This window comes from Rousettus aegyptiacus, unplaced genomic scaffold (assembly GCF_014176215.1).
Source record: "Rousettus aegyptiacus isolate mRouAeg1 unplaced genomic scaffold, mRouAeg1.p scaffold_m13_p_14, whole genome shotgun sequence".
NCBI lineage: Eukaryota > Metazoa > Chordata > Mammalia > Chiroptera > Pteropodidae > Rousettus > Rousettus aegyptiacus.
This window is the reverse complement of record NW_023416289.1, coordinates 20039161-20059429: the sequence shown is the minus strand read 5'-3', so window position 1 is coordinate 20059429 and position 20269 is coordinate 20039161. Positions and strand designations below refer to the sequence as shown.

The following is a 20269-nucleotide window of genomic DNA, read 5'->3' as shown; positions in this document are numbered from 1 at the left end:
CTACACCTAACAGGCATATACAGAACACTACTAAACAGTTAGGCTACACACCCTTCTTAAGTGCACACGAACAATTCTCCATAGACCCTATGACAAGTCTTGATGAATTTAAAGAGCAAAATCCATATAAAGTACATTTGTCTCTCACAATGTAATGAAACTAAAACAATCATAACAAAGGAGAACTAGAAAATTCAAAAATATGTGGAAATTAATCAACACATTCTTATAACCATTGGGTCTAAAAAAACCTACAAATTACTTTAATGAAAATGTAAACAATACTAAACCTAAAGCATTTCATAGGTGCAAAGTCAAAGCCATAACACTCCAATTAGGAAGAAAAATCTCAAAAAAATCTAACCATCTTAACAAATTTTTTAAAATTTAAACTAAACCCAAAACAAGCAGCAGAGGAAAAATAATAAAGTTTAGAACTGAAATAAATGAAATAATATGGAGAACAGAAAAACAAAGAGAAAAAACAAACCCAAGAGTTGGCTCCTTGAAAGGAGAACAAAAATGACAAACATTTAGCTACAACACCAAGAGAGACACACTCAAATAATAACTGAAAGAGAGAACGTTACTATCAACCTTACAGAAATGAGAAAGGTTTAAGGATACAGTATAAAACAATTGTATGCCAAAAACTAGATATCCTAGATAAAATGTACAAATTCCTAGAAAGACACAAATTACCAAAACTGACTCAAGAAGAAACAGAAAAATCTGAATAGGCCTATAACAAGTAGATATAATAAATTAGTAATCAAAAACTACCCCCAATAAAAAGCCCAGGACCAGATAGCTTCACTGAATTCTATGAAATATCTAAATAAGAATTAACACCAACCTTTCTCACAAAAAATTAGGAGAGAGAACTTAACAAGTTATTGTATAAGGCCATATTACCCAGATATCAAAACCAAAGACAAGAAAACTACAGAACAATATCCCTTAGAAACACAGACATAAAAATGCTCACCAAATACTAGCAAATTTAATTCCGTAGCATATAAAAAGTATAAATAAAGACCACTGAGATTTATCCCAGGAATGCAAGGATTTTTAAGATCCCAAAAACAATTAACATAATATACTGCATTGATAGAATAAAAACCAAAAACCACATGGTCATCTCAATGGATGCATATATAAGCACACGACAAAATGCTTTCACAATAAACCACCCAACTATCTAGAAGGTAAGGAAAATGCAACATGATGCGTCACCGCCACCTACAGAAAAACCACAGCTAACACCATACTTAATTTTGAAACAATGAATACTTTCCTCCTAAAATCGCAACAAAACAAGGATTTTTGCTCTTGCTGCTTGCCTTCAATGATACACTGAAGGTTCACAGTAATGAAATAGGCAAGAAAAAGAAATAGCATCCAGGTGGGAAAGGGAGAAATAAAACTATCTCCCTTCAGAGATGACATGACTTTTATAAAACATTTAACGAGTGCGAGACTTGTGCAATGAAAATGACAAAACATCACTGAAAGAAATCAGAGTACTGAATAAATGGATAAATAACTCTGATTCATGAATCAGAAGACTGAATATTGTTAAGACAGCATATTCACCAAAATGATCTAAAGATTCAACACAATCCTTATTAAAACTCCAGTGTGCTTCTTTGCAATTTCTTTGCAAAAATTGACAAGCTGATCCTAAAATTCATGAGAAATTAAAGGACCCAGAATAGCCAAAACAATCTTGAAAAAAGAACAAAGTCAGAGGATTCGCACTTCCCAATTTCAAAACTTACTAAAAAGCTATAGTAATCAAGACAGCATGGAACTAGCATAAAGACAGACATATAGAGCAATGCTATAGAACGTATAAGTCCAGAAATAAACATATACATTATGGGCAACTGATTTTTTAGAAGACAATTCAAAAGAGAAAAGGTCAGCCTTTTCAACAAGTGGTATGTTGGGACAACTAAATATCCACATGCAAAACGATGTAACTGGAACCCTTTCATATACTATATACAAAAGAACTAACTCAAATAGATCTAATATTATTTTATGGGGTACAGTACTTTGAACTTAAAAACCACTGGATTATTTAAACTATTAGTAATCATTCAATCTCTTGCCCAAATCAACGATCATTCATATAATCCAATTCTGACATATAATGGTCCATTTCAAGTATGCTCTTCTTACCCTGCACAAGCTTGTAAACAGGCCAACATTGTTGCCAGAGTTTCTGGAGGAAGTTGAGCACTTTTGGGCTGATCTTTCTCAGGGGCAAGTCCACCCAAAATAGAAGGGCACCGTCTCTTTAAAAAAGTCATGCATGCCTGGATAAAAGGCTCCTGAAAAAGAAAGTCTCTCAGTGTATTTGAAACTGATCCTAATTGCTTTCACATTACAGATAAATTGATTTTAGATTAAAGGCTAAAATCCAGGATGTAACAACATATTTATTGCCACTTTAAAAGGTTACTTTTCTTTAGCTATTTCAGCTATCAATATTCCAAATCAGTAATAAATGGACTAATCCTGCTTACTCCATGCTCTCGAATTTTATCTGTGAGCCACTTGTCAAGTTTGAGGTATTCGCGACGTGAAGCAAGTGCAGCAAGGTCAATAACGAAGGCAAATGGAGTACCATTTAGCAGCATTGACAAGGCCTAAAGAAAAAGAATATCAGAACTACGAGTCAAGCAATGAAGTACTCTCTGTGTCCTATTTTCTGTTTCCTACTTTTATTTTCACAAACAAGTCTAAATAAAACACACAACTAATATTTTCTTGATCTTAATTTTTTAAACAGCTTAATCCTTCAATGATAACATTAGTCCTTACTTAAATAAGGCAAACATTTCAACCTGACTTTACCTTCGAGATAAACTTTACCCTCTGCTTTTTAAATAACTAAACCTGAAACAAGACACAAGCATGAAAAATAATCCTTACTCATTTTTTTCAAATCTTAACTCAGGCTTATTCTCAACTTAGCAAAAATATGTAACACAAGTCTATACTCCTAGTGATCAAAGACATCAAGAGTCAGGCTATTTGTCAAAAGATCCTGATAATAACACTAATGAAATTTTGCAAAAAGGTTGAAACCCAAGCAGTTTCTCCAAAAATTATCTCCCATATTACATCTGAGATCAATTATAATTAGCTTTATAATAAAATATCTTTTGCAAATACCACAGAAAACCAAACAAAATTCAATCAAATGTAAATGAATTCTGCCACTTAGATATTTTTATGTATCTAAAACCACACTGCTTCCAATCTCTTTCTACTTATAAGACAAAATTCTTATCTCGACTTATTCTACCTAAAAGCTGGTTATATGAATTATTCCTAAGGCTATGTTACATAAAAATATTTTTTTATCATTAATAAGTAAAAATGTTACTCTGTTCCTTCAAACTCACCTTCAAGTCCTGGGCCACATCAAGTATTCGAGACAATTTGGCCTGATCATACTGCTCCCCTCGCATGTACCACTCTGCCATTGCATGCATGATAAGTTGGCGGATTGAGGGAGACTGTCCCTAAGGAAAAAAAGGCTAAATAGCAATCCTGCTCAATATTTTGATAGGTACCATCACAAATACCAAGCTAATTTTACTTATTATTTTTATGTAAAATTGAGACCTATCATGCAGACATTAAATATAAGACTCAAGTAGAGATTAGTGACATTCTTTGTGGGAAAGCAGTTATTTCCACATCTTGCAAATGAAGTCTAAACTGTGGGTCCTACAGCCATTGAACAAATCTATTTGTTCTATGAAAGTCTTCCTACGCATTTTCATACACAAATTTAAAATAGAATGCTGTGAACATGACTATACCAAGTTTATATAATTCCTTAATTCCTTATGTTACAAATTACTGGTCTATAAATAAAAACATAACAGTTTAAGGTAACCATCTCTCATGTCACATCAGTATTTCTGGGATTGATGCTTGTACATTCTAAATCACAAATGAAAATGTTCATTTTTTATGATTATTCGATTTTTTTCCCCAGAAAACAGCCTGAGTTTGAGGACTGATCTAAAGGTTTGCAGCTTCATTATATAAACAACTAGTTGTAATTTAGTGAGTATTTTTCATAGAAGCAGTGACAAGTCAATTATTATTGCTGTATCTTAACTGCTTTTTAGTAACTGTCCTAGAAGGTCCAAGTGATAAAGTATTCAACCAAAAGTAAGGAGATGCAGCTCCTTTCAAGCTACCCTTTCTACCTCACAGCTGTAGTAGAGAGAAAGGCATGCATAAGAATGTCTGGGCTGCAAACTTTCGGTGAAGTGTTTGTTAAGCATTATTTAAACTCTAAGTCTACCATGTGATTTGAGTCTCTAAAAATGGAGGAGAGCTGACTGAATGGCATGGAAAGGCTAAAAATTTTCATTTAGAAATAAAGTCTTATCTGATTTTTTTTTTTAAAAAAAACACTTGTATATAACGTAAACTACTGCGACAATAATTAAAGGAAAAAGTAGCCAAAAAAGGCACCTGATGTAAAGAGGAAAAGGACTGCTTTTTCTTAAACCTTCGGCATTTGTCATTAAAAATATAGGCTATTAAAAGAAAAACAAGTCCATGGGCAAAAGAATATTTACTTGTCAAATACATTTTACAAAATTAGGGGTGAAAGCAGAAGGGCTGACATGGTATTTCAACTGAAACTAAAATTTAAATGCTGACCTTAAATAAAACAAAATAATGCCACTTAAATTGATTTGCAATCTTTTCTCATTTACTGCTAAAAAATGACATGAGTACCTTCTGGTTCTGTGATAAATGATTACGCTCCTTACTGGTAGCAGAAGGATACTAAGGGCCCTAACAAAACAGAGCTTTCATAATCAGCACTAAATTTTTAAAAACTGTCTTAACTTCTTTGCTCTTTTAATTTTTATACTTTAATACCCAGATGATGCAAAAAGATTTAATAAGCTTTGTGGAAGTGTGACTTTTCCAAACTATAATAATTCCAAGATAACAATTTCTCTCACTGAACATCCTCCAATGAAGAAATGGTCATGTCTTACCTGCCCATGCCATGCATAGTGCAAAATAATAGCAGAGTTAGGATGGTTTCCGAGGAAAATTGGCATCAGAGTGGAGATGAGTTCATGGCGCAAGGTGTGCCAGGAGGTGTTGATTTGTAGTAAGGCCAATACCAACATATCTGGACAGTGTTTGATAGGAAAGCTGAAGAGCTGTTTGACTTGCTCATATTGCCCCACCTCTGCGAGCCTCAGTAGAGATTCAATCAAATCCAAGCTCTTCCTAACAAGAATGGAAGACACTCCATCAATGACATCTATGTACAGAAAACTCACTTTCCAAATAAGTGATACCAGCTATCAAGATAAAACCAAGCTGTTGTCATATTTTAATATTTCAAAAACATTTGAATTGGTGCGGCTCATCTCAAAAAAATACTCTGCTATCTTATCAGGCTAATTTCAAAGGCAGTCCAAATTAACAAAAAGTGATAGAGTAGACACCACTGACCATTTGCATAATCATGGATTCTCCTTACCAAAGGGATATCATCAAATATTTTTGTGATTAATATAAAAAATAGAAACCAGTAACATCAAAGATTTTAGACTGTCAAAAACCCAAAACATAGGGCGAATGGGGGAGAAGGGAGGTAGACAAGGGGAAAAATTTTAAATCATTTCTTCAATTAAAAAAAAAATGTAAAAATATTTTAAGTAAATAAGGGGGGAAAAAATCCAGAACAGAAACCTAATTTATAAATAAGAAAAATTCTACACAAAAATACAGCCTGAACACTTACTTTGGTTAATCAAAGTTATAACCTAGGTGACTCCTAATGTCACACATGTTCAGAAGTTCACAGCACTCTCTGTTAATCATTCTTGCCCCAGACAGTTGAAAGTGGTTGACTTGATTTAATCAAGACTCAAGATCTTATTCTATCCTTAATACATGAAAACTATAGGGACAAGAGATCAAATTAAACCCCATGAGAAAACAAATACCCTATGCCATGACGAAGACTAAAGGATAAATGATCCTATTTCTCCATCAAATCCAGGCCAAAAATTATATTTAAAAAAAGAGAGAAGAAAATTTACAAAATAAAAGTAAGTATGTGGATCTGTGTCTGGACTCTCAATTATTCAAAAACATTAAAAGACATTTTTGAGACAATCAGGAAAACTTGAAAGTCAAGCTATATTAACAAACTGTTAAATGTGATACGACTTTGTTTCATAAAGCAGAAAGAAGCCTTTACCTGTTAAAATCAAAAAAATATACTGCTATACACAAGACTTAACAGGGAAAAAAACAATCAAGCCTACAGAGTTAATGTTAACTAGCACCTGGGAAAAGGACACACTTTAGAACAACTGTGAAGGGTAATCTTTCAGAACAGGGATCAGCAAACTACATCCACAGGGCAAATGCAACTCACTGTTTTCGTTAATAACCGTTTGTTGGAACAGAACCACCCCCATATTTATATTTTGCTACAATGAAAGAGTTAAGTAGTTGCTACAGAGACCATCTGGCCTACAAAGCTACATGTTAACAGGAAAACTTTACCATTCTTTGTTTTAGGAGATCTGGCGATATCTAACAGGCTTTAACAAACAGCCATAAAACTACCACCCACAGACAAAAAAAATTAAGACAGTAATCTCCTACATGTTAGAAAAGTGTCCCAGGAGAATATGGTTAGAAAAAAAATGAAACTTTATAAAGTAAATGCCTTTGGGGACCAATCCAGCCCATGCCCCCTCCCTATAGCCATGTGTGTATCTCAATAATGGAAGGACTTTAACCATCCTTACCTCACATCCCCAGAGAGAAGTGATCAGAGTTCCAGGAGAAACCTATTGGGCCAGAGTCAGATTCTCCCTCAGAAACTTGGAAGTGGAACTTAGAGAAACTAGGTAATTAGCTGAAAGTATTAGATTTGATGGGTTGCCCATTTGAGCTACTCATACATATACAAACAAGTAAATCTACAGAAAAGAAAGGGATTTAACTCTAAAGGAGACATAAGAACCTCTTTCCAACATTTGTTTCAAAAACTATCTAAAGCAGACCTTACACATGTAACAATCTAGTGATAAAGGGACTAAAAATAGATCCTTATTCACCAACACCCCTCTATAAATATTTAAAGTATCTGGGCTCACTAAAAGCACTGTTTCATTTAAACCTTTTAACTATGTAGTTGCTCACTATTCATTTTTATTTCAAAAAAGCAGAAGTGACATTTCAAGAAAAGCTAGATGAGTCTGCTTACCATGTGGCAATTTCTCGATTGTCATCCTCTGGTGGTGCTTTCAAAATATCAGTGGCAACAGTATGACAGGGATAGTCAGCAAAACAGAAGATCTCTGGATTTATAAGGGAATGCTGAATGAAGGAGAGCTGAAACAAGGAAACAAAGTCCTTATCACCAAAAATGACTATGAATACTATACAAATCTGAAACATTTTCATTAGGCTAACAGGTTATTAAAATGACAATTTCCTTTTAAAATCTTCTAATTATTTGCTCTTTCAAAACCAGAGATAATTCAGATAGATGAAAGGTGCATGATGAAAAGGCCTTGGAAACAAATATCACTGAACAGTTTGATAGCTATATTTCAACTGAGTTTATTACTAAACTCTAACATTCCTTCGAATTTTCTGAATTTCTGCTTCTGAGTCATGCAAAACAAAAACTACTTTAAAAGAATATTTTAATCCATGGTTAAATGGTACTATACAAAGAGTAAGTCGTTATTTTGTTCCCCTTCTATAGCTAAACACAATTCATTTACCTGGCCTTCTGCATGTTTCCAAGGTCTATATATGAGGTCTACCGGGAACACTTCCATACCCAGACCCCTTTGAATGCCATAAACCACATTATGAAGTCCTTTACTGTCACGAATTTGAAATCCAGGATGGTCCAGTTCATAAGTTACTTCCTTGAAATTCAAACTCGGGTTCTAAAAAAGAAAAGCATTTCAAAGTTGAATGAACAAAAGTGTATATATTTTGATGCTTTATCCAAAGAATAAAATTAAATTTGAAGTTCAAGCAAGATGCTCTAATTATAAACTTAAATTGTCTGAATCTTTCTAGCATTTCCAAAGACACTTAGAAAGGTAAGTTCTTAATATTGAAAATAAACTGGCTCTACTAGCAAGGTACTCCAATCTTTCCATTCAAAACATACTTCTAAAGGTATGAGTAGATAAATAAGAACTCTCTCTTCCCCTACCTGGTCCAATGAACACTGCCATCCCAATAAGGCAAAAAAAAGTGTAACTTAGTGCCCTCTTGTCTTTACAACAAGATTCTACCATCTTGGAACAAAATGACAAAAATAAATCGATTATACCAAACACCGTTCTTAATTAACTAAAGATCTCCCCTAAAAGCATACCAATTTATGCCTTAGGAAAAGCTATCTAGACTCTTTATATCAAAATGACTGAAAATTCCATTTGAAAAATGTTCTATAAAGATATTCAAAAAAGCATGAAATTTAAGGAAACTTTAAACAAAGGAAACAAGTTTACAGAAAATAACTTACCAAACAGTCTACAAAGTAATAGGTATATTTTATGCTTGAAAGGAAAAAGGTATGCACACTTTGTATTTAAATCTTCAACTAAAGCATCACAGCAGTTTAGGTTTCCTTGAAGGTGACTCCTTTTAAGCCATGAGGCTTCAATACTTGCTTTGTATATGGTACAAAGAACAAACTTCATACAAGGTATTCACTGTCTCTAAGGCAACAGTTACATTTGCTCTGAGGCAACAATGTTTAGGAAAAAAAATTTTTTTCTTTCTAAAATTTGATTCAAGAATGACTGTGACAGAATAGAACCATACATCTACTGTTAAATACCATTATCCTAGACAGAGACAAGTTTAATAAATCCACAGGCACACCCCTCTCGTTTCCTCCTCCCATCTTTGGTGTGCAATCAAAGAAAAAAAAAATTACTGACTTAACATGTACCTGAAATTGTCTTCTAATACCCTGCCTTAAAGAAAATGTACAGAAAACTCTAATATACAAGAATAAAAAGAAAAAAAGGTTAATGATTCAATTGTCGAAATGTACGGTGCCTTTTACGCTCTCTGAAATCAGAACAAAATAGGTTCAAGTAACAAGGAATACGATCCTTGTCTGCAATTTTAAAAAAGAGTATTTTCGAAAGGGCAAAAAAATATGAAGATGAAACTACTGAGTAAAAAGGGCAAGTTTTCACTTTAGCAAGACAACCACAGGATAAAAAAAACCATAGGATAAAAACTAATTATCTGCATTTTTTTTTTTTTTACTTTCCAAATTTCCTGCCATAATAATGTATTATTTTTTCCCCAGCATTACTTAAGGAGAATAGACTTGAACACTATAAATTTATCTACTATTAAGAAAAAATAAAAAGAAAACCCATTGTAGTTAGTAGTAAGGTCAAACAGAGAACAGCATTATTTTCTATAACTTGATTTTACCTGTATGTTACAAATATGAAAAACTCAAAATAAGAAATGCGATATACGACCTGACATTTTACAAAGAAGGTCATAAGTATGTATATATGGTCTTTATTCAAATATTGTGTTTTGTTCCTTGACACTTTATGAACAAGACTAAAGGTATTACATCTTGACTATTCTCTCGCTAACTAAATTTCATCCCCCTTTTAATATCTAAAAGTTTCATTCTTTTATGTTTTAAGTATTTCAATATTTTAGAAGAGGTAATTTGTTTTCCTGGAGGACGATTACTTCATTTGTGTAATGATAAGTATGGATTTTTACCATCCCTATCCACCATAAGCAAGTATGACAAGATTTTTATTGCACCTTCCAGAAAACATTCAAAGGCCTCCTTTCTCCTCTACAATTCCTCACATAATCATTACTTTACGACAAATTGGTCCCTCCAAAAAAAACCACACACCAACATTCCACCAAATCACCTCAGCAGTGCCCACTCAGAATTACGTATCAATAATTCCAAAAGAACAAAACTGAAATTTCATTATGTACTATTTCTAGACATAAGTATCTAAGACACTCCATTACTTTTGAGCCAATGAAAGCAAAATTAAACAACATTGCTGCTCTCATTCCAATGGGTATTTTATTCACTAAAAATACTTTCTGTGGCTACATCATACTAACATCATGAATGTAAAAATGATTACATGTACTCACCAGTTCTTTGAGAACATCAATCAAGACTTCTACATTCCACGTGTGTGCCTGTGCTCCATCACTTTTATCTTTTCCATCACTCCAGATGCCACTGCCAGGAGCAGAGATACTCTGTGGAAGTAAAATTCAAATTAAACCATCTTGACTACTTAATGTGTTCAGTTCTGGTTGGCAGAATAATCATACTATAATTTAATAAATAAAGGGTGGGGACTTCATTCATGCTGGGAAATAGCTGATTGCTACATTTACCTGTAATGGAATTCCATCTGTTAATCCTGAATGAGTTCGAGCCATCATTCCCAAAACCCTTGCAACCTGGGCAGCTGTGACCTCCCGAACACCAAATTGCATGATTATATTGCGACATTCTTCAATACTGAAATAGAAATCTAACTTCAGAAAAACACTACTACTGTAAATACCAAGGTTAAGAAACATTAATATAAAATGGGCCCTTGAGTGAAATCCTAGTTTTACTAATATAGGCAGAATAAAAATTCACTTGTTACTTTTATATAGCTGGGAATGTAAAAACTACCTACTTAACTGAATGGAAAAAGTTTAAAAGCTCAATGAAGAAAATATAAGCCAAAAAAAATATCTTTCATAAAGACACACGAGATTATCCTCTTCGGTCTTTAGTAGGAATCAAATTACTCTTTAAAATACTAATATTCAAGGTGAGTTTGATTATTCTGATATGTAAAAAGCCTTGAAAATGTATCCTAATTTTTCACTTTGCATCCTGACAATTAAACAAGAGTTTTATTCCAGGCATAAAAATACACACACAACAAATATACTTTCAAACATGAGTGGAAATGTGCTTTACCGGAGTTTTAAAAGCAGTAAGTTACATTCACAGTCAAAGTAAAGTACGTTAATGCCCTTACTAACTCTCACAAAAATATTAGCAATCCACTATATCACAGTCATTAAGTACTAGCAACATGGTAAACAATTTCCTTTCGTGCCCCTGGAAGGTGCGAGAGGCAGGATATAAAAAAGAAAAGGACGGTGGTAGCTGACGATGGTACAGTGAGGAAAGTGCAGGTGAGGGCAGGGAGGAAAAACACTTCCCTCAATACTACTGCCTACCCCATCCCCCATAAAGCTAAAAATATCTATCCTGCCAACTTGGCTAGGAACCTCTGATGCCTAAATTTGAGAAACTGAGGAGGATGAAGAGAGAAATTTAGCCACTAGGATATTTATAGCTTCCATGTAAACTAGTATGTGGAAGATTAACTTTAGAAGCAAAATTCTTGAGAGGAAAAGATGGCAACACATTAAGGAATCTTGGGAACCTGCTTTAAAGAATTACGTTATGCTTGACACAACAGTAATCAGCATTTAATACATCTTGCTACCAACCTTGCACAAAAGCCATAGCCTACTTCTTGCATAAAATCAGCCAAAGAGCTCTCCATCATGGTTTTAGCTACCCCTCCAGAATCAGGCAGGATCCTGTCCATTAGAATGTCCCGTTTTTCAGGGTATAAAAGTGGTGCAAGCACCACGGGACAGCGTTCCTGGGGAAAATCTGAAGAAGGAAAAAAATGATTACAAGTACCATACTGATTTAAAACTATCTTCTTTTACTGTAAACACCCCTCGAACCTGAGTGTTCCAAAAGTTCATACTCCAAGCAAAGTTTATTCAGTTTTTCCATTCCAGCTAGCCTAAGTTATGACTTCAACATCAATTCCAAAATTTGAATGTTTTTATATCACAGAAATTGCTCAAATATATTTTCAATTTTGTATATTGGGATTCCAGTATCTACTGACCAATTCATACCCTGAATATTACTTTAAATTTTCACAATAGGGCTATCCATTCCAATAGAAGGATGGCATGGCATCAGAAAACAAACAATTCACAGTCTTTTTCAATGACAAGTGGAAAACTTGCTATCACTGAGAACATTAAAACTAAACAAAAATAACAGTGAAAACGGATAGAGGTAGTTCACTATCAAAGAATTATCTTAAAAAGACTACTTATCTCTCTAAAAGAAGGGTCAGAGAAAAGAAGAATGGCAACACAAACAGGAGTTATCCTAGAATAACCATGCCAACAGCCAAGGAGTTAAAGCGGGCATATCAAAAGTGACTAAGTTTTTTAAACTGAAAATCAGAGGATGCCACAAAATGCAGTCTCTGTCTCCCTAAGGGGGATAAGACTACATGAAAATATGCCATATCTTAAAACTGAGATTATTTTTAACAAGATTATGCATTTTATAACTTTTTAATGATGAGGTTTTCATTACTTTACATTATACTTTCTTAAAGATTATCAACTTAAGGACAGAAAAGCAAATCACTATCTTCACTTATATTCTAAATTCTTTGCTGTATTTGTGTTCACTCAAAGAAATCATCTTTTGTAGCCTACAGACACTCCTTTTTTATTTTATTAGTTTCAAGTATACAGTACGTTGGTTAGACATTTATAGAGTTTATAAAATGATCTCTCTAATTGTTATTTCTCAACTCTGGCTCTCCACCTAGCCATTACATTAATAATGACTGCATTCCCTATGCTATGCTCACCATCCCTGTGACCATCTATCAACTACTAATATGTACTTCTTTAATCCTTCACCCCATTCTCCCAGTCCCCCAAATCCCCTCCCCTCTGGCCATCACCAGATTGTCCTCTGTATTTGTGAGGTTTTTTTGTTTCTTAGATTTCACATATAAGTGAAATCATATAGACACTCCTTTACCTCTGCGCAGCGTCTTAAGAAAAGCGTCTATCTGCTCCTGTCCAACTCCAAAGGCTCCCTTCTGCCCAAAGAGGAGATGGGAGAGGAGGAGGTGTAGGACCTCTATGGCTATATCTTGGAAGCCACCTTCTTGATTTCCACTGACGTCTGCGTCAATGTAAGAACGCAGAAGATCTGGAAGCTTCTGTTTGATAAATTGGGCAGCTAGAAGTCAGGTAAACCAAAAACCACAAGTTATTTTTGCACTACAATAGGTAAAAAGTCACATACCATTAAAATATATATGACATCGTTCTCATTCACCAACTTACCCTTTGCCTCCTAAAGTCGTCACAGCTCAAGGAGGTAGGTATAAAACAAGAGACCAATTTCCAGGGGTTGGGGTAGAGGGAAATAGAGTGTTGTTTTATGGGGTAGAGTATCTCGGATTTGCAAGATAAAGAAATTCCAGATGTGTGAACATGGTTAACACTAGTGAACAACAGGATATATTTAAAAATGGTTATGAAGGTAAATTTTATATTACATGTCTTTGTCATACATACCTACAAGACCCAAAAAATGATCTTAGATTATCTATATTTTCTAAATCTAAAACTGGAGTATCAAGATTCAAAAAATCCATGGACTTTAAAGAATCTATAGGATCTCCAAGGAAAAATGAACTTACCAAAACCTCTGAGATCTGAGCTGGAAGAATTCAAGAGGGCAAGACCAAAAATTACCTGAAATAAGGACAGGTTAGATTGATCAAAAGAGTCAAACAGATATTTTTAATTTTAATTTTGCCTGCATCTCTCTTTTGTTAAATCACTTACCTCTTGTACTTTGCTTAACTTGAGAACTTTACTCAGCTGGGCAAATAAGTGGGGTGCAGGCTTTAAACTCTGAAACAAATCAAACTTTATTTTAAAACAGGAAGAACTTAAAATTTTCAGAAAGTTTAAAAAAGCATCTGTTCACTCAATTATGATACTGCATGGGAGTGACAATTCTGTAGTACTGCTAAAAACAACACACGATGTCCTAGAGCTGTGGCCTAAAAAGCTTAAGCCTTCACATGCTTGGAGTTTAGGTCAGACTCTATCATCAGACTAACTTAATTTTGTTAGAAAGCTATAAAAAAAAAATATAACTACTTGAAATTTTAAAAGTAAAACATGACATTATGAGATCAAGGTTTAAAGCCTTTTTAGAAAGCCGAGAGGAGAGGGGAGGGGAGGAAGCGAAGGAAGGGAAGGAAGGAAAAAAGACAGCCAGCCAGCCAGCCCGCCAGCCAAATAAGAGATCACATTCGAAAAAAGCAATACCAACCTTCTGATAGTGCAATGGATTATCAATGGCATAGGACAACGTGGAGATAAAATTTGGCTTTGTAATCAGCGACGCACACTCCTGAATCAGAAACTGAGTCTTTAAAAATAAAAAATGAACTTTCATTAGTACTAACACAATCATCAGCACAGACAGAGGTGCTCAGAATATTAAAGTGTAATCCAATATTATATACTGTTTCTACATTATCAAAAGCAGCTCTTTAAAAATCTCATTTAAACTACTTAGTCTATTAGCAACAAGTGTTAAACCAACTCCTGGCCCGCAGACCAGTCCAGGACTATGGCCTATTAGGAACTGGGCCACACAGCAGGAGATAAGTGGCCGGCAAGTCAGCGAAACTTCATCCTTATTTTCAGCAGCTCCCCAGTGCTAGCATCACTACCTCAGCTCCATCTCAGATCAACAGGCATTAGATTCTCATAGGAGTCCAGGTCCCTGGTGCCAAAAAGGTTGGGAGTAACTGCTCTACAGAACAGAGTCCACTGACAAGGTAACTATAAGTAATATCATCATGACAAACTTTACCAGACTGAGAATTAATCGAAAGAAACTCAATCTAAGATGAGAGATCTCCCCTCTGCCTCACTTGTTAAGCAGAATTCCTCCACATTTCTGCTTCCTTGAAGCAGGTCTGAATCCCAGCTCTCTAAGCCTGAACTAGGTAGGTAGCTGTAATGGTCTGGAGCCAGGCACAGAAAGGAATGCCAAAAAAAGGGGGAGAGTCCAGATACCTTTTGGCCATTCCGCTAAGATCATTCCTGGATGCTATCTGTATATGTTGTTTGCTGCACACACTATGCCCAAAATGTAATTCATTAGCTCTAAGTGAACATAAATCCAGAAAGCCCCAAATACCTGATGAAAATCTTTGCCACTGCTTTTACCATCGCCACTGAAATCCACATGCGAAAATAGGCAGCGTAATAAATGCCTGTCTGCCTCAGGACCGTGCCGATTCACAATCTAAAAAAAAACAAAAATAAGAGTTTGTACTCAACATTAAGGGATTTTTTTTTTTTTTTAAATCAAGCTCTAGGGCAAATTTTCTAGACCTCTAAGTTACATTAATAGTTCACTTTGGAATAAGAGTTATAGGAATTACTGAGATGGAAGTATCAATATTTTATAATTAACTACTTCTAAAATGTTTCCTTCAGTCGCTATCAGGAAGCACCGAAGAAAAAAACTACCAGTAAATAGGCCACATAACTGTGCTGTGGTCAACATCTACACTAAAAACATCAAGTAGCATAAATGACATGTAGTAATAATGCTTTTTAAGTTGCAATGCAACAATTTCACAACAAACAAGATTTATTTATAAGAACATCACTATTTCTATGCATTATTTTCACCCTAAAAATGTAACCTGAAATCTAACACAACTGTGACTCTTTAAGATATTCTATAAGGCAAGGCCCTAAAGGAATTGGTCTTGACTTCAGTACTTAGATGCTGCCCCTGAGCTCCATTAGTTTCTCACTGTGCCTCAAATTTACCAATGTTTGTACTCGCTACTCCCTCTAACTGGAAAGCTCCAGATATCTACACATTTGTTCTCTCACTTCCTTTAGTTTTCTACTCTAAAGTCATCTCATCAGTGAGGCCTTTCGTAACTAGCCTCCTTAAAATATCAACACGACCCCTTAGCCTGCTTTCTCTACAGTACTTAACACCCACCACCTGATCATGTTTATTTTCTTTGTTCTTCACTAGACTTCTAAGTTGCATGAAAACAGGGAATTTGTGCAGTTGCGTTCACTTCTTTACGTCCTGTCTAGAAAAAAGTGTAGCAGTTTGTCCAGAATAATCATTTACTTATTAAATGCTGTATTAATATGGTATAATAAATATTTAACTATTTAATAAAGTTACATAGTTTAGCCCAAATACTTTGGGCTAAATATGATACTAAGCTTCCTTGGTTTAATCTTCAATGACCCTGCCAAAAATGACTCCCATTTTATAGATGAAGAAGTGGACACTTAAACCAGACTCTATGAGCCTAAAATCCAATTGTCTGTGAACTGAGGAATCTGGATTCACAGTCCAACTCCAAAGCCTATGTGTGCTCTTCCCACTGCATCATGGCAACTATGTGACAGCTGGCTAAGTTAACTTATTTCAGTTTTCCCCATTTGTAAAATGTGAGAGTTAAATAAAACCAATTTCTACATTGTCCCACAGACATCTTAAAGTTAAGATCTACATAATCAGATAAGAACCTCTGCAACCCTAAAGATTACTGTGAACCTATTGATAATGTGTTGATTTTTGTGGGTTTTTATCATTCCTTAAATTTAAGAGACAGAGATTATATCTTCCTATTCCCTAGAATACTGAAGACATCTTAAAGAGTCAATTCAAATTAAAAACAGAATTACCTATGCTTCAACCAACTAGACTTCACCCACAAGAGCAAAAATAGCTGGCTTAACATATATTTGAGTACTTGCTAGACACCACTCAAGACATAAGCAAATATAGCAGTAGGCCAATGGGGTTCCACAGATCTCATAAAGTACGTTTTCATGGGAGAAGAAAATTACAGGCCAAAAATTTCTGATATATTAACTGTTGTCTGAAGAAAATAAAGCAGGGTTGTATGTACTGATGGGAGAGATGTGGTACCTCAGTAAGACATTCCCTAAAGATGTAATATGTAAGCTGAGATTTAAAATGTCAAGGCAACAACTACAGATAGAACTGGAGGAACAGCATTTAAGGAAGAATGACAGAGGGAATCAGGATACCAGATCATATTTAATGAACGTACTAATTTAACTGGTACTGTTATACCAACCTAAAAAACGGAACACATTCCATTTTCTGTCAATGGCCAAAAAAATATTTTTTTTCATTTTAAATAGGATCAATAACTTTTTACAAATATCTTCTTATCCTTTACATTTATTTCTATAGTATTTTATAATTTTACAATTCCCTTTATAGGCTCTCAGTCTTCACCACAACCCTAATATAGTGATAAATAATATCAGGTTATTTTAAATGAAGGTTTTTTGGTGTTTTGTTTTGAAAACAAGGTTGCAGTCACTAAAAACAAATGCCACATACAACTTGCTGGCTGGTGGTAGGATCTGAAAGTGTATTCTATGGCTCCTAGGTAAATGGAATATTCTTTCTGTGACGTCATGCTATTCCTATTCATTAAGAACTGTTTTTTCTTCTAAAAACTAAAATGGTATTTTAAAAACCTGATCATGGATTGCAAAGATGCTGAAATAAGATTTTAAAGATCTCATAAGATTAATAAGCCCTATACATTGTTACTTAAAATTCATATCATTTCACCCACTGAGCAGGGGAGACTAGTAAAATAATTCAAAGCCTTACAATCTGATAGTAAAATCTTTAGGGTATTAAAAATAAAGTATGTCAAAGGCATTCTACAGTACTGCTGTAATGATCTGATTTAAAGATGAGAAAAAATCCAGTCAGCATGGGAACTATTTGAAAAAACTATAAAATAAACAGAGCAAAGAAACAAACAAAACAGGTTAAGAACATACATTCAAAAGAACTTACCCAAATAATCAAACAGAAGAGTTCAGACAAATAGTATTCCATACCCTCAAAATAATTACAAAACTGTTTTGTTTTTTAAGGGGAAAAGTCTTCAAAAAGGTATAACACTGGTTCAAAGACAAGATAACAGAAGAAAATGAAAGCAATCTTGCAATGCTTAGGAAAGAAACATAAAGCAAAGAGACTATAAACACCTAATAATCAATATACCCCAATCCACAAGAAATGAAAAACATTTACAGAAAACATCAAAAATATCCCTGAAATAAAGACTTGAATTGGAAGATTGAAAGTTATGCTACAGCTCAAGACTGATGCAGAATAATCAATACTACAACATACATGTGAGGTTAATAAACTCTAATGAAAGGAAAATTCATAGGGATACTGAGTTTAGGAGTAGATGCAGGCAGGAAAAGTTAGCTTATCTGCACAATAGACATTCCTTCCTTCCTTCCTTTCCCATAAATACCCCTTACCTTTGTTTCCTAATCAGAATACTACGTGGGTTTCTGCCTCAATCAGTGCTTTCCTAATAGCTCTTCTTTTCTGATGAACAAATGATTACCTCTTACTTAGACCTCTATTTTTAGGTTAACAGAACAAATGAACTTAAGCACTATAATTCATCAGAGTAGCATCAAATGTAATAAACTCCTTATGCATACACAGCAGATATTTCAAAGTACCAGAGAAAGAATACTACGTGAAGAGAAAAAAAAAATCACATAGATTCTAGATAATTCTAAGACTTGAGCTTTTCCATTAGAAAGAAAGCAGAGCAGAAGAGCTGCCCAAGCTTGAATTTCTAGGTTTCTATCCTACAAATATACTGACATATACATGCAAGAAACAATCTTATAACAGTATGGTCAATAGAAGAAAAAAAAAAAAAACCAAATTTATATAACCTAAATGTCCATCAATAGTAAATTATGATTCATCCATACAATGGTATATCATGCATCCTTAAAAGAATGAAGCAATGTTTCATGCATGTATAAGTATTTTCAAGACAGACTGGTAAATTAAAAAAAAAAAAAATCAAGATGCAGAACAGTATACATCATATACCACCATAAAAAACTTGTAAATATTTCCCTGTTTTCTATATGCAGATCTCTAAAGAACAGTTATGAAATAGCTAACATCAGTTGCCTATGTGTAGGAAAAATGCACAGCGGGGGTTAAGCACGTTAACGTATTATCTATTTTAAAAATAAAATTAAACCACAACTCTTAAGCACACACACATCCCCCTCAAAAAGGTTCCTATACAAGCATTCTCAATTCTTAGGTTTAGCTCAAATAATTATACAGCTCAAATTACAATAATGAAGCATCTATTTCATTTACAGGTTTGTACTTATGTACTAACTACCTTATATAATAACTCTAATTTATATTGTAAAGGTTGGAGAACCAGCCATATTTTTTTTTAATGTTTATAACAGGAACTTATAGATGTCCTACTTAACTTCATTTATCCTAATGAGATGTCAAATTTTATTACTTTTATTCTTATTTTGCAGATGAGGAAAATAAGGTTCAAAGAAGTTATTCAAGGTCTATGGCCAAGCTATCCTGAACAAGCCCGACCCCATCTGATCCGAAAGCTAAGCAGGGTCAGGCCAGGTTAGTATTTGGATGAGAGACCACCCAGGAAGACTAGGTGCTGTAGACATAAAAAATAAAAAAATAAGGGATTGTAAACCGACAAGGTCCTTGCAATCTGTGAGGTCAACCAAGGGTTGCCTCATCTAAAAAATTAAAATTAAAAAAAGAAGTTACTCAGGGTCACACAGCTAATAAGTTATAATAATTTAACGATATATACAATTCTGATACTCCATTTGATTTTAAAATGGGAAGAGGGTAAAATCACCTAAAGGATAGTATACTATTTAACTTTTGACTTTCATAACGATTGAATAAAATGCTCTACAAGTCAAAAACCACTTGAGAACAATAATTTTAAAAGACTAGGGGGTGGGGAGCAAAGAATTTGAATGGCCATTTCCTCAAAGATACAAAAATAAGCACATGAAAAGATGCTCAAAATTATTATCTATAAATCGAAACTACAATGATACCAGTTTCACACTTACCAGAGTGGCTAAAAGCAAAAAGAGACATGTAATAAGTTAGTGAGGATAAGAAAAAATTGGAATCCTCACACACTGCAGGTGGGAATGAAAAGTGATGCAGTGATGCAGTTCCTCAGAAAGTTACAACTCAAACTAAAAACAAACATCCACCCAAAAACTTGTAAACGAATGTTTATAGCTGCAATATTTATAATAGCCAAAAAGTGAAAACCAAAACATCCAATTGATGGATAAAATGTGTAATTCCCACACAAGGGACTATTATTCAGCCACAAAAAGGAATGAAGCACTAATACATGCTCCAACACAGATAAACCTTGAA

The 20269-nt window shown here is 34.2% G+C and overlaps 1 protein-coding gene across 7 annotated transcripts in view; it reads right to left on the bottom strand.

Annotated features, from left to right (window-relative positions):
• The window catches only part of CNOT1 (CCR4-NOT transcription complex subunit 1), an 80918-nt gene that overhangs the window by 39254 nt on the left and 21395 nt on the right, over positions 1–20269 (bottom strand). For all 7 annotated transcript variants that reach the window (XM_036231497.1, XM_016155979.2, XM_036231500.1 and 4 more), the window contains 14 exons: positions 15149–15256; positions 14270–14368; positions 13774–13842; positions 13626–13680; positions 12956–13159; positions 11596–11764; positions 10471–10597; positions 10219–10329; positions 7818–7988; positions 7292–7419; positions 5049–5289; positions 3420–3539; positions 2535–2657; positions 2188–2339 (listed from right to left, as the gene is read on the bottom strand). In XM_036231497.1, coding sequence (XP_036087390.1) covers positions 2188–2339; positions 2535–2657; positions 3420–3539; positions 5049–5289; positions 7292–7419; positions 7818–7988; positions 10219–10329; positions 10471–10597; positions 11596–11764; positions 12956–13159; positions 13626–13680; positions 13774–13842; positions 14270–14368; positions 15149–15256 — 1877 coding nt within the window. The remainder of the gene's footprint in view (positions 1–2187; positions 2340–2534; positions 2658–3419; positions 3540–5048; positions 5290–7291; positions 7420–7817; positions 7989–10218; positions 10330–10470; positions 10598–11595; positions 11765–12955; positions 13160–13625; positions 13681–13773; positions 13843–14269; positions 14369–15148; positions 15257–20269) is intronic.